We start from the raw sequence: 22,117 nt of genomic DNA on the forward strand, positions 1-22,117 counted from the left end.
AGTAGGGGCGGGCGAGAGAGTCTTCATTCGCCCTGTAATGAGTAACCATATACCGATTTACGAAGATGATTAATTAACTCGAAAATGTTGCCTGGTGTCCCTTTAAAGGTGCTCTAAGCGATGCCACGCGTTTTTAGGCTAAAACATTTTATGTCACTCACTGCAAACATCACCTAAACAACCGCTTGTTCTAGCTGTCTGTGTCCTGAATACACTGTCAAAAACGCGATCTCTGTGGACAGCCCAGGCACCAAAAACGGCAACAAAAACAACCTGGGCAAACCTAGCCCATAAAAACATAACAAACTGTTGCATGTCATGCATGTTCATGCATGTCTCTTCACATTTGTTGTTTGGCTTTGCATTGAAGAATGGATGTTCAACTGGCTCATGCTCATTAGAAATATCCTTTCAACTCTCATTGTTTGCGATGACTCACTTGCACAGCGTTAGTACTCTATTGTTACAAGCCTGGCGCAGGGCAAGGTAACAGAGAAGGGAAAGGCCACACGTGGAGTAGGGATATATATATATATATATATATATATATATATATATTAGATTTATTAAACAAATAGAACTTAACAGAGTTGGTTAAGTAAAGTCAGTAGTGATGTTGGATTTGGAAAATAAAAGTGTGAGCAATCAGTAGAATGCGGTGCAATGAATAAGCAAAATCCAAAACGGTGTGGGAGAGACGGAGCGGCAGTGGTGGACCACCCTGTCACAACTGAAGCGTGTTTTAAGGCCCAGACCAGGAAGTGATTAGCGCGACTCTAAACACCTGTGCCCAGCTCACCTGTAGGAGAGAGAGAGACGCAGCACAGACTATACATACATACATACATATAAATGCAGTGCAACCTGTCCTCTAACAACTTTAAGGTGAATGAATGCCTACCTCTTATGCTGTGTCAAAGTCTAATTTATGGATGAATGAAACAGATCTTTACATAAGAGACAGATGTGTTTATTGTACAGTTCAAACATGCTTTTATACATCGGCTGGGTGTTTTTGGGCAGGTTATAGGTGTGTCCCTTGGTGTGCTGTAGTTTCATTTCAGGTTCCAGGACCATTTTCTTAGACAGACCATGATAGAATGCTGATTATCAGATTCTTATGATTCACTTGAACATTGACAACAGTTTGTTTTATCTTTATTGTCTACCAGAGCCATAGAAACCTTTATATGGCTCTGTTGTCTACCACTGTGTCAGACTTGAACGCCATTTACCTGGTTATCATACAGCTACTGGTGTTTTTATACAACATGATCTGTGTGCAGGGGGGTTGAAGTTTAAATACCTCAACATTACAGTGCTTGAATAAAACACTGATCATGTGGAGAAGGAGTACCGAGTTTGACCAGCTTCAGCGCCTGCAGCCAAAAGGCTAACAGTGGAAGTACTTAGGGCAGGCTGCCAAACGTATCCAAAAGGGAAAAAAATTAACTGATCATGCTCAGGAGTGTCTAGAAGTGTCTTCATGTGTCATTTCAGTTTCATTTCACAATAAACCAGTTATTTTTCTTACGCTAATTTGGGGAGGATGGTTGGCTTCCTTTGTGCAGTGTAGGGAACATTATGTGTGTTTATGTGTTGAGGGTGTGGTTTCAGTAAGACTTTTTGAACAGACCTCATCAAGATGACAAGTGACTTAATGCTATGGGTTAGCTTGGTTTTGAAGTGTCAGGAACACTTTTGTGTTCTATTATGCTAGTGGTGTTTTGACATATTTGCTTGTCTGACAGTTCTTCACATTCCCAAACTACTGTAGTATTTACTCCTCCTTATCTGTGATCATCTGAGGCCATATTTTGCATGGAGAGGGAATATTTTTATTATTATAGTTGTATTAATCTCCTTTGCTTGTTTTTCCACTACCCCTTGATGTGGAAAAAAAAAATCTTTACTGAAAAAGTCAGACTGCTGTAGTTACCCACTACACTATTTAATATAACCACAACTTGAGATGCATTTAATTGACAATATGTCAAACATGCAGGAGCAAACAGATTCAACCTTTGTGTCTTACGAAGCCTTTTTTATGAAGTAATGCATAACTTGTTGACAGCAACTTTTCAAATTGATTCGCCTTATTCAAGCAGTGGCCATTGTAAACCAGAACGAGGCTACACAGTACACAAATCATAGGATTGTTGTGTTCCATGGATTCGCCAGTAGGTGACAAAAAACGCATTAATGATATAGTCAGTGTACCCATACCCTTTAGCCTCCTTTTGGTTTACACAATGGCCGCCGCATGAATAAGGCTAATACCTGTCTATGGCTAATACCAATAGACTATACATGCATGAAAGGCTCTCTGTGCGCTGGTTTGTTCCCGGTGGAGCCAGGTGTGTTTGAACTGTCTACACGGACTCGGTTGGGTGCTGCACTACGGAATCAGCATGTTACAATGTAGAAGGATTTATGCAAATTAAACTTTTTATTAATGGGCAAACAAGGTATTCAGTGTTGGAGTGAAGATGTAAGGAGCAGAATATAACAGAAGATGCCATTACAGCACAGTTAACACTTCACCGGAAATACATGAGTGTACTGTATAGGAAAAGCCTTTCGTGCACCTAGTCTATTAATATTATTTTCTGACATAGGCTACTGTATGCCTTGAGCACAGGGGCGTCGCTAGCTATTGAAAACATTCGGGGCTACAGCCCAGAAGTTAGAGTCCTTTTTTCCGGGGATTCGGGGGTTTCTCCCCCGAGAGATTTTGAAAATCGGGCTGATGAACATGACATTTTAACCTACTTTGAGAATGAAAAGGAAGGCCAATCGTAATGACTCACGTCACGGCATTCCGAATATTTTGATGTTTAGTGAGGAGAACGTCTCTTCTGCCAAAGTGCACCACATACAACAACCAAAATATGACATTAAAATAGCCTGTAGAATAAACATCGTCATGCACCTCTGTCAAGTGCACAGGTGTGAGCGTTCATCTCGGGATAAACATTTGGACGTCATCACCTTCAATTAATGGGCTACAGTATGGGTGCCTTGAAAGCAATGCATTTGGGTTGTGTATCACGAACTTTTGCCCAAAGAAAAAGTTCCATTCTGTCAAAATCAAGCCCAGCATGCATTGCTTGGAAGCCCCCTCAAACGAGGTCAGGTTTACCATATTTACTGCACATGTGACCATGATTCAATAGTAAATCACGATATATTGAAACTGCAGTCTGTTTATTACCGCGATGTATTTCAAATGATCACTGAAAGTATAATATTGGACACAATTACTGGATTGGTGAAGGGAAATAGCTTGATGTTAGGTATTATAGCCAAAGTCCGTCTGTGAAAACCGCTCGCTCCTCATTCATTCAACTCTGCTCAACTTTTGCCGCTTGCTCCGCTCAACTCGCTGCTGAAGGTCACGTTCGACCGTTTCTTGGAATTATACCAACGTCAGTGAATGAATAAGTCTGCACTGCTAACCTGTGGTAAAAAAGACTGGCGACAAGCCTACTGTCATGGAAAACAATTTTTTGTTGGTGGTGAAGAATGTGATTCCATTCTACAGAACCAAACGTAAGTTAGTGTCTCTTTCTAGTTATTCAAACAAAGTGCCCTTCAAGTTAGTGAGGTGCAGTGGTAGCCTGCTAGCTAGTAACATCAGACCAGCATTGATCAACGTTGTCTTTGAGGGCTGCGTTTCACGAACCTGAGCTGATCGAAATGTCCTCCCGGGTTGCGGGAGATGATGACGCACTGTGAGTTTCCACTTCTTGTCCCTGCTCTGCCCTTTTTTTTCTAAAGAAACTTCTAATATCCATTTGTCCTTCTGTACACTTATTTCGCTAAGGCTAGTTAGTAGAAGCACGAAACAGCAATGCGTAATAGCGTAGAGGAGAAGGTACTTGAAATTGTAACATTTTGCAACAAATGATTCTAAACCTGCCCAGATCACGTCAGATTTTCTTGCGCTGCTGTTAATGCACACAATGGACACAAAACACAAAAGTCTCTTCTATGGGGCTATTTATTTCATTCACGATTAGAGTTTTTGTTGTTGTTGTTGACGGCCCATAGATCCGGGGCTATAGCCCCGAATGCCCAGGTCTAACGACGCGCCTGCTTGAGCACAAATTACATTCACTGAATATGTGTATGTAAAGAAGTTTATTAAAAGTAATGACTTGCTTATTGTATATTGGAAGAATTGAAATTCATACAGAATTGTGTATAACAGTGAACTCTTAGCGGTAGCCTGAAAATCCTGCTCCATACGTGGGGACACCTGAACCCAGGTATGGGTGAATGGCATCAATATAGCTGATGCGACTGGGTTCCCATACGCAGTCCTCCTCCAGTTCGCTCTTCACCATGCCACAGCCTGGAGGGCACCAGGCGGTATCGTACCCCTTGTCATGCCAGGTCTTCTGCAGGGGGTGTCCTTGGCGATCTATTCTTTTAACCCTGCCTACATTCACCCTTACTCTGAGGACGACTCTCTGTGACTCAGGCAGATCCAGAGGATACCGGCTGGCCTTCTGCAGATCCCTGCTGAGGTAGACTCCAGGTCCCAGCATACCCCCACTGGACTTCTTGAAGCCTGACTCCAAAATGCTGGCAGCTGCTTCTCTTGATGTGCCATGGTACATGGTGTAAATTTTATTATCACCTGGTGCAACAAGACTCTCGAGACGTGGCGGACCTGATGGAGGAAAGTCATATTCTGCCCACATCTTGAAGCCCTAAGGGAAAAAAACCTGAATTTATTCAGACAAATAAAGACAGATATAAAATTACAAAATTTGAGTCAAAATGAAATATGTTCATATAAACAACCAAGTTGTTAAAAAGGCCTTGACATGGAATATATCTTGTAGGCCTCCTATCTTTGTGATCCTTGTGAGCCATGCAAAATGTGTCTTTCAACACAGGCATGTATTAATAAAAGAATGAATAATACATTGATTTATTACTTCATTTTTATCATTTAATTAATGTGCAACTTCGACCTACCTAGAGATTTCATAATTTACGTGTATGGCTATGAGGATAAGAACGTTATATGATTTAATGTTAAGTTCCCTTAGATTGCTCTTCGATTGGACAAATGTACACCATGAAAAACAGTTTCATCTACCTACATCACCTTGTGTGTGACTATCTTTCTCTAGTTCCTCTTAGTATTTTAGACAACTGCCCAGGATATACCCATGAAAATATATTCCCTTTCTCATTGTAAACTGATGATTAAATTCATGCATTTTGAATACCGGTATAGCATAATAAACTGAACATAACTGAAAGTGAAATCGTGTAAACATATTTTGACAAGACCCCTTTCTATTTGTTCAATTGAACTGGTAGATTATATTTTTTTCACTTTTAAAGGTGCTTCTGCTGTCCACATTAGTTCACATAGGTGTAAAATTTATTGAGAATATAAATAAAGACATATTCACCTCTGAAGTGGTCTAAAGATCTTTGCTTTGATTGAGTAAAAAATATATCCAAATGTGTTCTTGTCAGACAGCGCTTTTAACTACATGAAAACTTGCAGAGGCCTTTTATTGGTTGTATAGACAGATGCAGTAGAAGTGTCTATGGTGCATGGCAATGGTGCAAATAAACCGGTTACTTTCCTTAAGCAAAATGGGGATGATGGTTGGCTTCCTGTGTAGGCAGTGTAGGAAACATTTGTGTGCTCATGTGTTGAGGGTGTGGTGTACAGTAAGTAAGTAAGAGAACCTTAGTAGTGTAGGAGAGGACCTTAGTTGTAATTCTATTGTATTCATTTGAACAGATTTATAGATAAAAATGGATAAAAATCAGCTTCACTATTTGCATTAATTTGAATATATTGAATTAATAAGCTTATGTTACTCTCAGTTAGTCCTAAATTGAACAGGCCTCATCAAGATGACTTAATGGTATGGGTTAGCTTGGTTTCAAAGTGCCAGGGACACTGTTGGTGTGCTATTACGCTGGTGGTGTGCCTCATCCTAATACTACAGTTGTTTTAACATATTGCTTGTCTGACAGTTCTTCATACTCCCAAACTAGTGTTTAGTTCTTCTTATATCTGTTATCATCTGAGAATATTATCGGGAATATTTTCCATGGAGCGGGCTCCTGATTTGATGACAGTTTTTATACTTTTTTACCAATGACCTTTTCTTGTTTTTACATTACCCCTTGATGTAGAAAAAATACATTATCTTTGGAAGAACTGTCAGAATTCCTCTAAGATTAGGTGCTGTTTTCTAAATCAAAACTCTTAACTCTGGAACATATTGCTTGTTCTCATGCTCCACCCTTGACTTTAAAACATTCCCTGAGAATTTGAGTAACATTAATCAATGATGGTGATTTTAACAGTCCTATTCTTCTTCAGAGGTGTCTTCCAGGTCACTCTTGACACCAAAGCAGTTACACAGTTTTTCCCCTCTCTATACAGTACATCTCTATACTCTATACTCTATACATACATACATGCTAATACATACAGTGCAACCTGTCTTCTACCAACATTAAGGTGAATGAATGCTTACCTTTTATGTGTCGAAGTCTACTTTGTGGATGAATGAAATAGATCTGTACCAAAGAGACAGACGTGGTTATCCTAGTTCAAACGTGCTTATATCCAAAATCGGCTGGGTGTACTGGGGCAGGATAAAGGTGTGTCCTATGGTGTGCTTTAGTTTCATTTCAGGTTCCCAGATTGTTTCCAAGACCATAATAAAATACGGACAATGTTCCTTGAACATGCACAACAGTTTGCTATCTTTATGGTCGTTGTATTAGACTTAGAACACAATTTAGCTGGTTATCATACAGCAAATGGTGATTTCATACAACATGGACTCTGTGTAGGGGAGTGATATCATGCAGTGACTGTATAATAGGTGAATCTAAAATAACTCCATTTGAAGGAAATGTTACCTACTTAAAAGAAAACAATTTGTCACATAGAGGTCAGTACAAAAAAGACTACATTTTAATTTTAAAGATGCCCCTAAAGTGTAGCACTGTTGATGCCTGGCTACTCTATCTGTTGGCTGCATCAACTCGAGTTAGGTTGCGCCGTTTTTTTTTGGTTGTTTTTTTTTTTGACAGTACTCAACAGAGTTCAATAATCCGTGTAAAGAATTGCTACAATTCTCCTTTAAGTACAAGGGTTTATAACAGTAAAAGAACCACACATCTGTTTGAACCGCACATCTGTTTCCATTTTCCATTTGTTTTTCATTTATTTTTAATGACGATTTGACAATGACAATGACAATTTTTAAGACCATTTCCATAACAGATACAACTGTCTTAAATCAGTATAATATGAAAACTATATACATATATAAAAAATATGGTAAGCTTTACTTGACGGGTGAGTTCATAACACATTCAGGTTACAGGTTTGTGTCCGTAACTGAATTGTTCTTCATCATAGTCTACATACATCAGTCAAATCATTTGCATTGTGGGAATTGGACAGGCAGGTCTGCATGTGTCCAATACAGTGCAAGTGTCCTTCCACTGTACTGCTAAGACATTACCCTCTATTCTACGCCACCTCATGTCCCAATGACATTATTTTTTTTGAGGTGGTCCATCAAATAATGCAGTTTCCTAAGACAATCTTGATTTTTGATCTTGATCTGCCCAGAGCCACTCTGGATCTGCCATAACCAATCGCTAACGTGGTCGTAACGTATGTCATGCTCACACTAGCGCACAACCTCAACGTCATCGTTGTTAAGCCACCCCCCCCCCCCTGTTCGCTGATTGGACAGGTAAAATTTGCCCTGAGAAATCCTGCGAGGAGGCCTATACCGAAATCCCAGACGATGTACTGAAGGAAAATGACTATTGAGCGGAAGTACGTAGGAGGACGGAGCCAGGCTAGCAGTCTATGGCCATTAGCTCAGAATTTCATCACATATGCTAAGATCTTGGTTCTATAAAGTTAGAAATGTGAATGTGAACATTTTTTCAGCATTCCAGTCTGGAGAAAATCGGCCTTATTTCAGGTGTGCGCCTGTTATTTATTCTGCTGCTGTTGTTCATCTCCCTTGTTGTGTGTTTCGTCTGGGAGCCTTTAAGTTTCTCAGTCTGTAACTAAGTGTGTTTCCTGATTTTTGACTTCTGCCTGTCTTTTGGGATTGTGTCCTCTCTGCCTCTGGTTTTTGGATTGTCAATTTGTCTCATTTCTGTGTATGATCCCCTGCTTGTCCCCTGGATTTTGTCTTTGTCTGCTGTCTGGATTTGTTGCCATACATTTATGTCACCTGAGCACCATTTTCTGCACGAAAACGAGGCTTTGGTGTCACATTCACTTAGTGTCACTTACAATGTCAGCTGCTTTGGTAATGATCCTGATGGCTTGGATGAAAGACCTTGAGTCTTTACCGTTAATGTTTACGATGATGGATGTCAAAGCGGGTTAATGAAGGAAATTTGATCCTGAGATCATAAAAGGATATATGATAGAGGGCTGCATCACCACCCCCATATAGAATGTAAGAGAATGGTTAGACACTTTATCCAAATAATTCAGGATGAAAATGCATTAAATGTTTATTATAACATGCTTTTCAGAACATATTTGCATATATGTTATGGAATATCAAACTTCCCCTTGTGCATTTTTCAGTGATAGAAGCATGTTGCAGATTCACATCCCTATAACTCCATGTTGAGCTTCTGTGGCATAGAAGTGACGATATGCTAATGAAATACATTCAAGAATCTGGAAATCTTTTAATTCCTAACAGATGAAGAAGTGGAAAATAAGTCAACTGTTCCAAGAGGCCTATAAGATATGCTTATTAATTACCGTGGCTTGTAAATAGCTCTCACCCTGCCCCCTGGTGTAGAAGAAATGGTATTATGTTTGTAAGAACAGTCAGAATTTCTTCACACTAACTTTCCTGGTCACTGGTTTAATGTTGGTTTAATGACCCTCCAAAATATTTCAGTAGCCAGCATGAGTGATGCTGAAATTGTTGGGCCCTAAGAAAAAATATAATATTGCACAAATCCCCCAAAACCCAAACACTCACTCACTCTGTAAGCACAGCTACAGATCCACAGTGTGAGGGTTTGTCACATTTTTGATAAATAGTGAAATTCATAAAAATACAGCTTGCAATCACAGCTGATAGGGCCTATTTGCAATCTCAACTTGCAATCACAGCTGCCAAGGCCTATTTTCTGTGTGAATTGTGTGTAGGAAATATTTGTGCACTAGTCACCATAAAGAATGACACCTCAGTCCACTCCTTTAAATCTATATGTGAAGTTATTTAGTCATCACTCTGATAACATGTGCACTGTAGTATGCCTTGAACTATAGTAACTAGTTTAGGAAGTAGACCAAACCATTCAGTCACTCATTTAACAACATTCAAATAAAACCACCTGCATAATTTTGTCAGCCAGTCAGTGAGTGTAAAGGCTAATTAGTTTTGATTTTGATAATATCTGAAAAGGACCAAAAGATTAGGTGCTGCTTTCAGTGTGTGTGTGTGTGTGTGTGTGTGTGTGTGTGTGTGTGTGTGTGTGTGTGAACTTTAATTTAGTGGAAAAGGAGACACTTGGTGGATTGTAATGTGTAAAGGTCACATAATTCAGAATACACAATAATTGATCATAATTCAGCTTTGTTAGTTTATTTCCTCACTGTAGTTGGTATAAACTGACTTCTGCTCTGACCTGCAATATGTGCTATTACTCTTTCATTTGCTCAAAAAGTATTGTTGACATAATGATGGTCCTTACTGACTCACTGTCTTACACCATAAAGCCTTATGAATAACCATCAGTCCAGGCACAGGACTGTAGAAGTTAAAATGTATTGGATGCGTATATTACAGTATATAGGATGTAGAGAAATAAAATAAAAGGATCACATTCTAATAGCTTTATGTATATTAAATGGAGCAATTCGGTAACAAACAAAACAAACTTTACCAGGTAATGCAGGATGAGAATTTATTACATGTATAACTTATGTGAAACACATTTACAGCAATGTTATGGAATGTCAAACTTCTCAATGTTTTTCTTCAGTGATGGAATCATGTTGCAGCTTCACATCCTCAGAGATTATCCAGCTGTGGCCGAATAATACGACGGACTTTGATTCTCTTGGGATCCCACACGCAGTCCTCTTCCAGGCCACTGCGGACCATACCACATTCTGGAGGACACCAGGCTGTGTCATATCCCTTTTTATGCCAGTTCTTCTGCATGGGATGTTTTTGGCGGTCGATCCTTTTCACCTTGCCAACATTTACGGTCACCTTCAGGACAGCCCTTTCATTCACAGGCAGATCCAGAGGATATCCGCTGGCCTTCCTCAGATCCCGGCTAAGGTAGACCCCACGCCCCAGCATGCCATCACTGGATGGCTTGAAGCCTTTTTCCTTAATGATGTCTGCAGCTTCTCTTGATGTGCCGTGGTACATGGTGTAGTATTGGCCGTCACTTGGTGCCTTGAGGCTCTCCAGTTTAGGCTCTGCTGATGTGTCGAAATCATCTTCTGCCCACAATCTATTAGGCCGGGATGTTGGAGAAAATACTCCAAGCACTTTGACTCGATTGGCATCCCACACGCAGTCCTCCTCCAGACCACTGGCCACCATGCCACACTTTGGAGGGCACCACGCCGTGTCATACCCATTGGCATGCCAGGTCTTCTGCAGGGGATGGCCTTGGCAGTTGATTGCTATCACTTTCCCAACATCAACCTTCACCCTCAATACAACTCTTTCATTCACATGCAGATCCAAAGGATACCTGCTGGCCTTCTGCAGATCCCGGGTAAGGTAGACCCCTGGCCCCAGCATGCCATCACTGGAAGGCCTGAAGCCTGTCTTCAGAATGCTGGTTGCACTCTTTCTTGATGTGCCGTGGTACATGATGTAGACACCTTCATTAGCTGGTGTAGTATTGCACTCCAGCCTTGGCAGGGGGCCCTTAGGAAAATCATCTTCTTCCCACATCCTAGAGATCCTAGGAATTAATCAGACAAAATACTGTATAAAGGCATGGGTTCATGCAACTGCATTGCGCAAATTACATAACTTTTATTTGTTCAATTTCTATTGATTATTCTATTAGTAGCTGTCTCTTCACATTTGTTCAACTCTCACATGGATGTTCAACTGGCTCGTGATCATTAGAAATCTCCTTTCAACCCTCATTGTTTTCATTTTTGTGACGACTCACTGGCACACCATTAATACTCTATACATACATACATACATACATGCTAATGAACACAGTGCAACCTGTCCTCTACCAATGTTTAGGTGAATGAATGCTTACCTCTTATGCTGTGTTAAAGTCTACTTTGTGGATGAATGAAACAGATCTTTACAAAAGGACAGATGTGATTATTGTACAGTTCAAACGTGCTTATATACAAAATCGGCTGGGTGTACCGGGGCAGGATAAAGGCATGTCCTATGTGATTTCATTTCAGGTTCCAGGATCGTTTCCTTAGAAAGAGTATCATAAATGCTCCCTTGAACATTTACAACAGTTTGTTATCTTTATAGCCATTTTATTAGACTCATGCACAATTTAGTTGGCTATCATACAGCGAATGGTGTTTTTATACAACATGGACTTTGTGCAGGCGACTGTAAAATAAGTGAATGTAAAATAACTTCATTTAAAGGAAATGTTACCTACTTAAAGGAAAGCATTATTTCACATAGATCTCTGTTTATCAAGGTCACCAAGTGTGGGTACAAAAAAGTTTTTTAGCTAATAGCTGCATTGCGGCTCTAGCTGTTGGCTGCAGCAATTCAAGCTTTTCTTTCTGACAGTACTCAACAGAGTTCAGAGATCTGTGTGAAAAATTGCCAGAGTTCTTTTTTAACGTAGTGGAGAGGAATTATAAAGTAGCATAAAATAAAAAAAAATACTTCAACATTACAGTGCTTGAATAAATGTACCATGTCAGGGTCAGAGATTATGATTCTGAACATATAGACAAACATTTCTTGTCAGTATAGTCTACCATAATATTCACACCCCAGTTGAGATGGCAAGCATTTTAACAAGCATTTTCATAAATATACTTCATCAACCCAACTGTAATATTCAGATCCTATGTGTGTCAGGATTCTGCTGGGCTGGTTGACAGGATCCTACCTGAGCTGCCTGTGTGCCACCCTGGTGGCCATTTTTTGCATTATTCTGTGTTTCCATGTGCACTGTGTTTACCTGTTTGTCATGTACCTTGATCTCCTCCCCCGCACCTCTCCTTAAATGGTCTTCACTTCCTGTCTTGTTAGTTTCCCCAAAGATTATACATAGGCGGACTGTACATAGGCGGGAACCTGGATCGCACAAGGGTCAAAATCCCCCTTTATGCAGACCAGAGGCAGCAACTGTTCCATTCAAGTCATAGCTCATTCAAGCCATAGCTCAGAATTTCACCACATATGCTAAGATCTTGGTTCTATAGAGTTGGGAATGTGAATTTTGTTCATGGTTTCATGATCCTCAAACCCTTCTGACCATTTCGGGTACATTTGTAGCATTCCAGTCTGGAGAAAATCGGCCTTATATCAGGTGTGCGCCTGTTATTTATTCTGCTGCTGTTGATCGTCTCTGTTGTTGTGTGTTTTGTCTGGAAGCCTTTAAGTTTCTCAGTCTGTAACTAAGTGTGTTTCCTGATTTTTGACTTCTGCCTGTCTTTTGGGATTGTGTCCTCTGCCGGTTTTTGGATTGTCTGCTTATCAATTTGTCTAATTTCTGTGTATGGTCCCCTGCTTGTCCCCTGGATTTTGTCTTTGTCTGCTGTCTGGATTTGTTGCCATACATTTATGTCACCTGAGCACCATTTTCTGCACGAAAACGAGGCTTTGGTGTCACGCTACATTCACTTAGTGTCCCTTACAATGTCAGCTGCTTTGGTAATGATCCTGATGGCTTAGACGAAAGACCTTGAGTCTTTACCATTAAAGGAACCATATGTAAGATTGTGGCCAAAACTGGTACTGCAATCACTTTCAAATTACTGTACAGTGGTGTATCCCCTCTCCCTCGACTCGAGGTTGCCAACCTGGATGCCAAAACACTACTGACTGTGATTAGTAGATAGGTAGAGGGTGGCACATCAGGCCAAAACACAACATGACATGACAAAACACAACATCAACATCCGTTGAGGGCTGCAACTTCACTTTTTAAATGGCAATATCCTGGCCGGACTACTGTTGTCAGTGATATAAGTATTTGAAATGAGCATGAATTCTTAATGTCTAGTGGCATATCAGGGCCATTTTATGATTAATTGAAATACATTTCTTACATATGGTTCCTTTAATGTTTACGATGATGGATGTCAAAGTGGGTTAATGAAGGAAATTGGATCCTGAGATCATAAAAGGATATATGATAGAGGGCTGCATCACCACTCCCATATAGAAGGTAAGAGAATGGTTAGATATTTTATCCAGATAATTCAGGATGGAAATGTATTAAATGTGTATTGTGTATAACATGCTTTTCAGAACATATTTACACATATGTTATGGAATATCAAACTTCTCCTTGTGCATTTTTCTGTGATGGTAGCATGTTGCAGCTTCAAATATACAACTCCACGTTGAGCTTCTGTGACATAGAGGTGAAGATATGCTAATGAAATACATTTCTGATTTGTGAGTTACGGTCTTACCTAACCAAAACCATGTTGAGCTTAAAACAACGGTAGCCAGCACCTCATCTTGGTGTGCGTTACATCTCATATAATTCTTAGTATGGTCGTACTCCTACTCTTCAAGTACCTTTTTTGTAGGGTGTGTTACTTCCAGGCACTAGGTGTAGGCCTGTGTGATCAGCAATTGAAAAATGAGCACAAAATAAAGGAGAAGCCAAAGAAAATTAATCGAAGCTTTACTTTTATTTCATAATTTACACAAGTTACATATCCACTAAGGAGATTAAAGCCGCCCAACCAGCATGCCATTCAATCAGATCACTCAAGGTTGGGTGGACCTCAGTGGACGTTCAGTGATTGGGTAGTGTGACAGTGAATGGATGCTCAACAGGAAGTACGCCCTTTCCAGTAGAAGTTTTTGCAGCTAGATTTGCGTTCCTTAGGCGGTAGGTTATTTTCCACAGAACGTTCCATGTGGAGGTCATCTTTGGCCCCCACCGTAGAGACCTCCCTGTCCTGAGTCTCTGCCTCCGGTAGAGACAGCTGGGATAGCAGGTCCTCCATCGCACGCTTATTCCATTCCTATCTCAGAGAGTGGGGAGAGATTAACAAAGAATGGAATGGTTGAACATCATCACACATTAGCATGTTCGCATTGACAGTGAAAGACCTTGCTTATACTGTTTGTCATATTGTATGAGCATTGTCTTCATTCTTAGCATTCACAAATGCTATGCCTATGGGGGCATAACAGATTGTCCATTAAGCATCTGGAATATTCTGGTTTCAGAAAAGAATTCTGAAAAATCCCCTGATTTACCAAATCTGTTAGCGTGTCTAGGTTGAGTGTAGCCCATCTAAGCTAACTGAGCAGTTCTGAACAGTTTTTGTCAAGCAGACTTGCTGTGTTGTGCTGAGTGTCTTACCTGCATGATGCACCTTGCAACTCTGAACAGTGTATCCCATCCTTCCTTATCTGTTTTTGTTTGTTTACTGCTGTTCTGTATGCCACCTGTCTAGTGTCGCTTCTGTTTGTGTTGTTTCTTACCTGTGTTGCCATGCCAGCAGCGCGAGCTCTCTGAAGTAGCCTGTTGTGACGGAGGTCCAGGTCCAGGTCGGGCTGTGAGGCGGCACTGTGGCTGCACAGAACCAGAGACAGACCCAGCAGGGCCAGGGAGCAGTGGATCCCACAGAACCTCATCATGAGCTGGGCTGAGCTGGTGGAGCTGTGCTGGTTTGTATTGGTCCTGGTCTTTGACGGCGAGGCACTGTCTGTGGTTCTGGTGGTTGCTTCTTATCATCCCCCTTTTTAAAGCCGGTTGGAGTGAGTGACAGTTGGCCAGGTTGCCTGGCAATGATGGAATGGCCAGTCGTAAAATGTAACTCAGTGGAAGAAATTTCCATCCAAGGAATCTTCCAATTTGAACAGAATCTTCCAGCAAAAGCTTTATATCCATTAGTAAATTAAAATGACATGCACTAATGAATGACATGGTGCCTCCACAGAGAGCAGCAGTAAAACACTTAGTCTCTGCACTTAGGACTAATCTAACTCAAACACAACACAGAAATGCAGCCGGGATGCACCAAACATAATGGACCCTTATGTAGCCCCTCAACCCTGACTAGGGTCTGTATGTTTCTTTAGTTATGTGTGTGTGTGTGTGTGTATATATATATATGTTTATGTGTATGCTTGTTCAGATGCATGCATTAATGTGTGTTTATATGTGTATGAGAGATGGTGTCTGTAATGTTGGCTGGCTCATTCTTGTCACGTATTTTGGAACATTTAGAACATAGTCTGCATGACCTAAGAATGTTAATGTTCTCATAGTGTCCTAATTAATATGAATTATACGATAGTGATGCTCCAAAATTATCGAAATTGAAATTGTGATACCAAAACCAACAAATTATAGTTGTCACCTACAATTGTATTTTATGAAATATACACTCCAAAAGGCAGAGACCAGACCTTTTTTTTTTACTGAGAATGACAGGAAGCAGATGTTTTATTATGTTCAAAATTCAGTAGTGTACACAGAAACACAGATTTGGGTAAGAGGCAAATAGAAGAAAATAATAAAACAAACATTTATGGTAGATACAAATTAATAAAAGGTTTTGTTAAGTAAAACTAAGCACCATTATGAAATCGAGAATTGCTGAAAAACTCTATGTATGAGGCATTCTGTCTAAACATTCCAGTTAATATCCAAAAGGCTCAGTTGAGCTGACTCGGATGTCATACGCCACAATTAGTGCATAAATGATCAAAAAGTGATGGCTCCAAATATCTTCCAACGTCACACATCGTCCTTGATGATATTTTGGCCTACTATACCCAAATTGGTTTCAGCACCACACCATCTTGCACCTCTTTTAGCTGTTTAATGGATTTCTAAAGACACAGCTTTGTCATATTCACCTCTCATGCAACCTACCATATCATACAGTATATTGCATTGTTTGTTTGATAAAAAATTACAGCAGATAAAAATCTATAACTACAAAACAGTGAGAACAATCGAACATACAGTACCATGGAAAAGAGTTAGAGGAAGTGTCAGAGGAACACTATCAGAAACACATACTGCTCTGTCTTCTCCATATATTGCAGGTCATTTCAAATCAAATCATTTTTTCTCTCCATGCTGAAACTGTTTTCAGTCAGTAGCCAGGCACAGGCTATAATAGGCCACAAAGCCTATTTGGCTTGTACTGCCGAATAGGCTTTGTGGCCGTAGTTATGCAGATTATCTTTATTGGAATATTAGACAGTTTTGTTCCTGTTCCAGAAGGTGTTGGTGTGCTCAGAACATAAAATCTATTAAAAATATGACTTGACTTTTCCTGCCCAAGATGCAATAAGAAGCATTCTGGGCAGCCTGAAACTTTAGATGTTGAACATAACCTACAAGGTTTTATTCAGTTTCTAGATATTTATTCAACGTGGTTGATTTTGGTTTGATTTAAGATTTTTTATAAATATAGGCATTTCATATATACATACATAAAAAAGTAGAGACAATCTATTTTTTTCCATAGCACCAGACTTTAATAAGTCTCCTAGACAGTATGTAAGAGATGAATATGTGGGGTTATGAGTGTATCTGTGCTTGCAATGTTTCTTTCTTTCTTTTTACTATTTAGTTAGTTATGTTTTCCTATTCTTGTGTACTGTATGTATTTCTTGGCAAAATTGGGCCTCATGCAAAAAGCGGTATCTCTTATTTTTATTTGTCAACTTCTCTCCATTCCTTACTCCTGCAACTCTGGTAAAGCACAAGTCTTACATACTCTCCCCTTGGTTTTTCAATGATTGTTGAAACTCAAATTCTAAATTTCACAAAATGCAAATATAGCCACACCCATTCTCATATACTCTAAAAGGTCACAAACTTATGTGCACTACCTCACTAAGACAAGTATCATGCACAAACAGAAAAAGTGTTCTTTGGATACATCAAATGTACGTCTGTATCCACAGTATAGCCTACTGCTCAAATATACCTCTACCATTACTAGTGGGGCTGTTAAGCTCAACGATCTTGCTTTTTATGAAAGAAGCATGAAACTTTCAGGGTTTGTTCTTGATGACTTAAGCTTTCATTTTAGATCTGGAGGCATTCTCAGTTTGACCTCTGAGGTCAGATAGAGGTCATTGACCTCTGTAATATGTTGTGACACTACAGGTGAATGGGGTAAAAAAATTAATTAATAGACATCACAATGAAACTTTCTCAGTTAATTACTCATATTATGCTAAGAAAAAAATGTATTGAAAACTTTTTATATTTTAATGTTTAAATATGCAAATTAGGCCTTCTCATTAGAAATGTGCTAATTTGCATACATTTTAAAAAACAAAATCAGATTGTTTGATAAAGCCAGGCTCAAAATATGTTTTTCATTTTGTTGTCATATGAGATGGGAAAAGAATTACTGAGGGGTTTATGGACATCTACTTCTATTATCCTCTAATTCACCTGTACCTCTGTGATATGAAATTTCTAGGCCCGAAATTAGAAATGGGTGCATCTTAGGATCTAAATGTGATAGAAATGTAAACTAAATATGTTTTTCCATGTTTCTGGACATGAGGAACTCATCTATAGCATTGATAGCACTCTAAGAGGTCATAACAAAACATCTACTTCTGTTATCCTGCAAAAGATCCAATGATTGGGCAAATCCAAGTACAAAATGTATCATTTCACCAAAAAATTCCATATAAATATGGACATGACAAAAATGTAGCCCTACTTGAACTTGAGCTCATATCAGAAACTCACAACTTGAACTCCGATCACAAATCCCCAATGTGACATTGAACAGGTAACATATCAGCATTCTAAAATAGTACAGTGAAAGTTCTTGTAGATGCCTTAGCTTTTGGGGGTAAGAAAAAGGCCTAATTAGCTTTAGTCACTGCAGTCACCAGCACATGTGCAGAGTGCTGTGCACATTATTGCTGCCTTTTTGCATTTACAGTGCCCGGTATAACCCTTTTTACAACCGCAGTGCACAAGCTCATAGCATGCCTGAGATGCCTCAGGGAGTGTTGTCCAACGTGGCTGCCAGCCTGCATCTGTATCAATCCATCCCCAGTCTGAAGGACTTGGTAACTGTGGGCTAGGAACCAAGGCAAGGTATGTTAGCCTGGTGCATTGCTTTTTTGATGTGTTGCCTCAAATCAGCTTGTGTAGGGGGGATGTCTTCCTTGCCTCATTGACCTCTAAGCATGCACTTGTTCCGTCATAGATCAGCACCACAAAACGTTCTAGTTGAGACCAGGAAAGATCACTCAACACTTGTGGCATATGCAACATTTCATGGAAAGCCTCTGTAACTTCTGGATATACACGCCATGTATCCCAGGCAGTCTTTTTACCACGGCCACAGAATGCAGATGTTGTATCACAGCCAGTGAAAGCATGAAATGCTAGCAGTGCAGAAGCAGTGGAAGGACCCAGTGCAGTAACCACATTGTGAATGCCTATATAACAGAAATGGCTTCCAGTTCCAAAGGCAATCCACATTTCTTCCAGTTTGACATTCTGAAAGACAGCAACTGCCAAGATGACCACATCAGAGTCTACAGTTCGCACTATCACCTTTTTGGTTCCCTTTTTGGCAGCATCCGCCATATGAAGAAAGAAAGAGCAGCACACAACCTTTTAGGTTCCCAAGTGCCGGAACTTCTGAAACCACACCCAGGCCACACCCATTGCCCCACCCTGTACCCCAGAACTGTGGGAAAATAAGATCCCGTTTACACGAAGGGAAAATGCAGATATTTCAACGTGGTTTGGCCTCTCATTTACACGAAAACCACAAAAACAACTTGGAAAACTCCAGTTTCGAAGTTGCATGTAAATAGGGAAACCGGCATTTTTGCATTGTGACATGTTGGTCTCTCGTTTGTTTCGAATCTCTGATTGGCCACCTGTTTGCTGGAAGTGTTCATGTCACCATTCCCCTGCTGTTTTTATTATTGTTGTGAACAGAATTATTTTCACAAATGAAGGAAGGGGAAATCGTTTTTTTCCCCCGAATACCCTGCTATACAGTGTATATATGCAGGATAACAGAAGTAGATGTTTTGCCTGATGTTGACCTCTTAGAGTGCTATCAATGCTATAGATGAGTTCCTCATGCCCAGAAACATGGAAAAACATATTTAGTTTACATTTCTATCACATTTAGATCCTAAGATACACCCATTTCTAATTTCGGGCCTAGAAATTTCATATCACAGAGGTACAGGTGAATTAGAGGATAATAGAAGTAGATGTCCATAAACCCCTCGGTAATTATTTTCCCATCTCATATGACAACAAAATGAAAAACATATTTTGAGCCTGGCTTTATCAGACAATCTGATTTTGTTTTTTAAAATGTATGCAAATTAGCGCATTTTTAATGAGAAGGCCTAATATGCATATTTAAACATTAAAATATATAAAACTTTCAATACATTTTTTTCTTAGCTTGACATGATTAATCAACTGATAAAAGTGTCATGGTGATATCTATTATTTAATTTTTTTACCCCATTCACCTGTAGTGTCACAACATATTACAGAGGTCGGTGACATATTACAGAGGTCAGTGACCTCTTAGAGCTTAGGGCATCAAGAACAAACCCTGAAAGTTTCATGCTTCTTTCATGAAAAGCAAGATCGTCCGTATTTTAAGAGCTTAACAGCCCCACTATACGCGGCAGTCATATTATGCACTGCTATGCGGTAGGCCTATGTCTACATTTTTACGAAGTGTATGTGTGTGTGTACGCGTGTGTGTTTGTATGTGTTTATGTGTATACGTGTGTGTCTGTGTGCATACATGTGAGTGTGTGTGTGTGTGTGCTATGTGTGTGACTTGAGTACAGTGCTTGAGTAAGACAAGTTTGCAATGACAAGTCTGCAAATTGTACTTTGAGTTCGGTGACCCCCAAAAGCACAGCTGTATCTGAATTGCATAAGTGCACTTCTGCCTTTAAGCATCGGTCATACCCTGCATGTGTGTGCCAGTGTATGTGACTCTGTCTGTACAAACTTGTACTGCCACTGTGACTGAGTGTGCTCTTGTGCATGAGTGTGTGTATATGTGCGTGTCTGTGTACGTCACATCCACAAGAAGTGATCATTGGGGTCCAAACAGCTGTTGAAATGTGTCAGTTGCAGCACCGCTTATGAACAGAATTCTGCAAAATGTGGTGTGCCTTAGTGCATGCAAAGATTGTGGCAGTTATTCAGCATGTTCATTTTTGTAAACTTCAACTTTACACCACAAGATGTTGGCACATGCATATCCTGAAATAGTGAAATATGTCAATTGCAGCACCACCTATGGGTACTATAGGGCAGTTTTGTTTATTTTGTTATGTTTGTGATCTTGGTGGGAATTCCGTAGTAGTCCATTAGGCGCTATAGTGATGTTCTGTCAATGCTGCTTTCTCAAAGTCAATGAAGTTGATGTATAGTCACGCGTTCCATTCGATAGACTGTTCAATGATGATGTGTAGTGCTGCTATGTATTCTGTGCATGAGCGGACATTCCTGAATCTTGCTTGCTGATCCCGGAGCCTCTTGTCTACGGCTTCATGTAGACGACTGAGAATGACTCGTTTGAGGAGCTTACTGTGAATGGAAAGTAGGGTGATCCCATGGTAGTTGTTACTTTAAGTGCTTCATGGGGAATGTTGTTGGTTGATAGCAGCCTTGATTTCTGCTTTAGTTGGTCTACCACACCTGATTTGTAATGGTATCGTGTCTAGGAATATGTCTTTGATCTGCTAGTGCAGGTCTTTTCATACCTCTTTAAAATGTTCTACCCATCTGTCTAGTTGGGTTTCCTGAGTTGAAATCAATTAGCCGTTCTTGTCTAAAATTGGTATATTGGTATGTTCCAGACAGCTTCCTACTGTAGTGATGTTATATAGTTCTATAGAACAGAGAGTTCATGTTCCTTTGAATCACTGCAAGCTTTGGTTCCTTGGGTAGCCTGTCCACCTGTGATCTCTTGTCCCTCCTGATGTTTTTTCATACTTCTTTGTGGCATCTGTTGTACTCCTTTTGTGCTTCTGCCTTTTCAGCTCGTGTTCTTGAGATGTTTACCTTTTCTTTGAGCTCTCTCTCTTCTGTTGGGTTGATTTGAGGGTTTCTGGTGTTATCCACTCTTTGTGCTTTTGGGTCCACCTCCCTTAGGCCTCCTCACAGGTTGAGCTTCAAGCTGATTTTAGATGTCCCCACTCTTCGTTTATAGCATTAAAGCTATACTTGGAAAGTCCAATAGGCACAAACACACCAGCAGACATTGGATTTAAAGCAAAGCTACCCTGCATGCTACTGCATGGCAAATATGAACACACAGAAGGACACAGCCTTAGGGGTTTAGGGGGCGTTACTAATGGTAACTGAGGTTCCATCGAGGTTCATCATATGGTGTACCAGGTTAAGAGCACCTTTGGGTGCACCCAGAGTCAACATTGCTTATTTTTTTCTCTTAAGAGAAAATTTAAGAGAAATTCAAGAGAATGTTGCTGCATGAGACCAATTGTTACAAAAAAAAAACTTTTTGAATTTGAATTTACAAAAAACAAGACCAATATTCACATAGAAGCCACTGTCAGCTTAAAGATTGTATCAGCGATAGCTGGGATACGTCACTTCTGTTAGCTAGCTCGCTACTCCCTCCCCCTCCCTCTCGTGCAATTAAAACTCTCCTAAACTAGCATCTCGTTGGGTACAAAGACGTTGTTTTTTGACGACGTGCTTATGGGGCAGACAGCTAGATAGATAGATAGATACTTTCTAGCTGTCTGCGCCATAAGCACGCCGTCAAAAAAAAAAAAAAAATGTCTTTGTAGGCAGCCTAGGTTCCGAGATCTGTACACAAAAACAATTGCTACCAACAAGTGTTGGCAACCACTCAAAGGCAAAACTAGATGTACCGCAG

At 40.0% G+C, this 22,117-nt stretch overlaps 3 protein-coding genes and 1 pseudogene across 4 annotated transcripts in view; all 4 read right to left on the reverse strand.

The window, feature by feature from the left end:
- The window catches only part of LOC121684577, a 27,585-nt pseudogene extending 26,605 nt beyond the window's left edge, over positions 1 to 980 (reverse strand).
- The window catches only part of LOC121683249, a 12,353-nt gene extending 6,789 nt beyond the window's left edge, over positions 1 to 5,564 (reverse strand). Inside the window, exons 1-2 of the mRNA XM_042062793.1 lie at positions 5,436 to 5,564; positions 4,252 to 4,718 (exon numbers count right to left, since the gene is read on the reverse strand). Of these exons, the coding sequence (XP_041918727.1) occupies positions 4,252 to 4,709 (458 nt within the window). The 5' untranslated portion in view covers positions 4,710 to 4,718; positions 5,436 to 5,564. The remainder of the gene's footprint in view (positions 1 to 4,251; positions 4,719 to 5,435) is intronic.
- A 4,385-nt stretch (positions 5,565 to 9,949) lies between these two features.
- On the reverse strand, positions 9,950 to 11,425 carry LOC121683246. Of its 2 annotated transcripts, none has more exons than XM_042062791.1 (2): positions 11,302 to 11,425; positions 9,950 to 10,986 (listed from the first exon to the last, which is right to left on the reverse strand). In XM_042062791.1, the coding sequence occupies exon 2, from the start codon at positions 10,974 to 10,976 to the stop codon at positions 10,071 to 10,073; it is 906 nt and encodes a 301-aa protein (XP_041918725.1). In that variant the 5' UTR covers positions 10,977 to 10,986; positions 11,302 to 11,425; the 3' UTR covers positions 9,950 to 10,070. The 2 variants fall into 2 exon arrangements, with proteins under 2 accessions (XP_041918725.1, XP_041918724.1); XM_042062790.1 differs by having other exon boundaries at positions 9,950 to 10,993; positions 11,302 to 11,424.
- A 2,450-nt stretch (positions 11,426 to 13,875) lies between these two features.
- sst1.2 (somatostatin 1, tandem duplicate 2) lies at positions 13,876 to 15,229 on the reverse strand. Its single transcript, XM_042063974.1, has 2 exons — positions 14,700 to 15,229; positions 13,876 to 14,233 (listed from the first exon to the last, which is right to left on the reverse strand). The coding sequence occupies exons 1-2, from the start codon at positions 14,853 to 14,855 to the stop codon at positions 14,036 to 14,038; spliced, it is 354 nt and encodes a 117-aa protein (XP_041919908.1). The 5' UTR covers positions 14,856 to 15,229; the 3' UTR covers positions 13,876 to 14,035.
- Positions 15,230 to 22,117: the final 6,888 nt, after the last annotated feature.

This window comes from Alosa sapidissima, chromosome 15, assembly GCF_018492685.1.
Source record: "Alosa sapidissima isolate fAloSap1 chromosome 15, fAloSap1.pri, whole genome shotgun sequence".
Classification (NCBI taxonomy): domain Eukaryota; kingdom Metazoa; phylum Chordata; class Actinopteri; order Clupeiformes; family Clupeidae; genus Alosa; species Alosa sapidissima.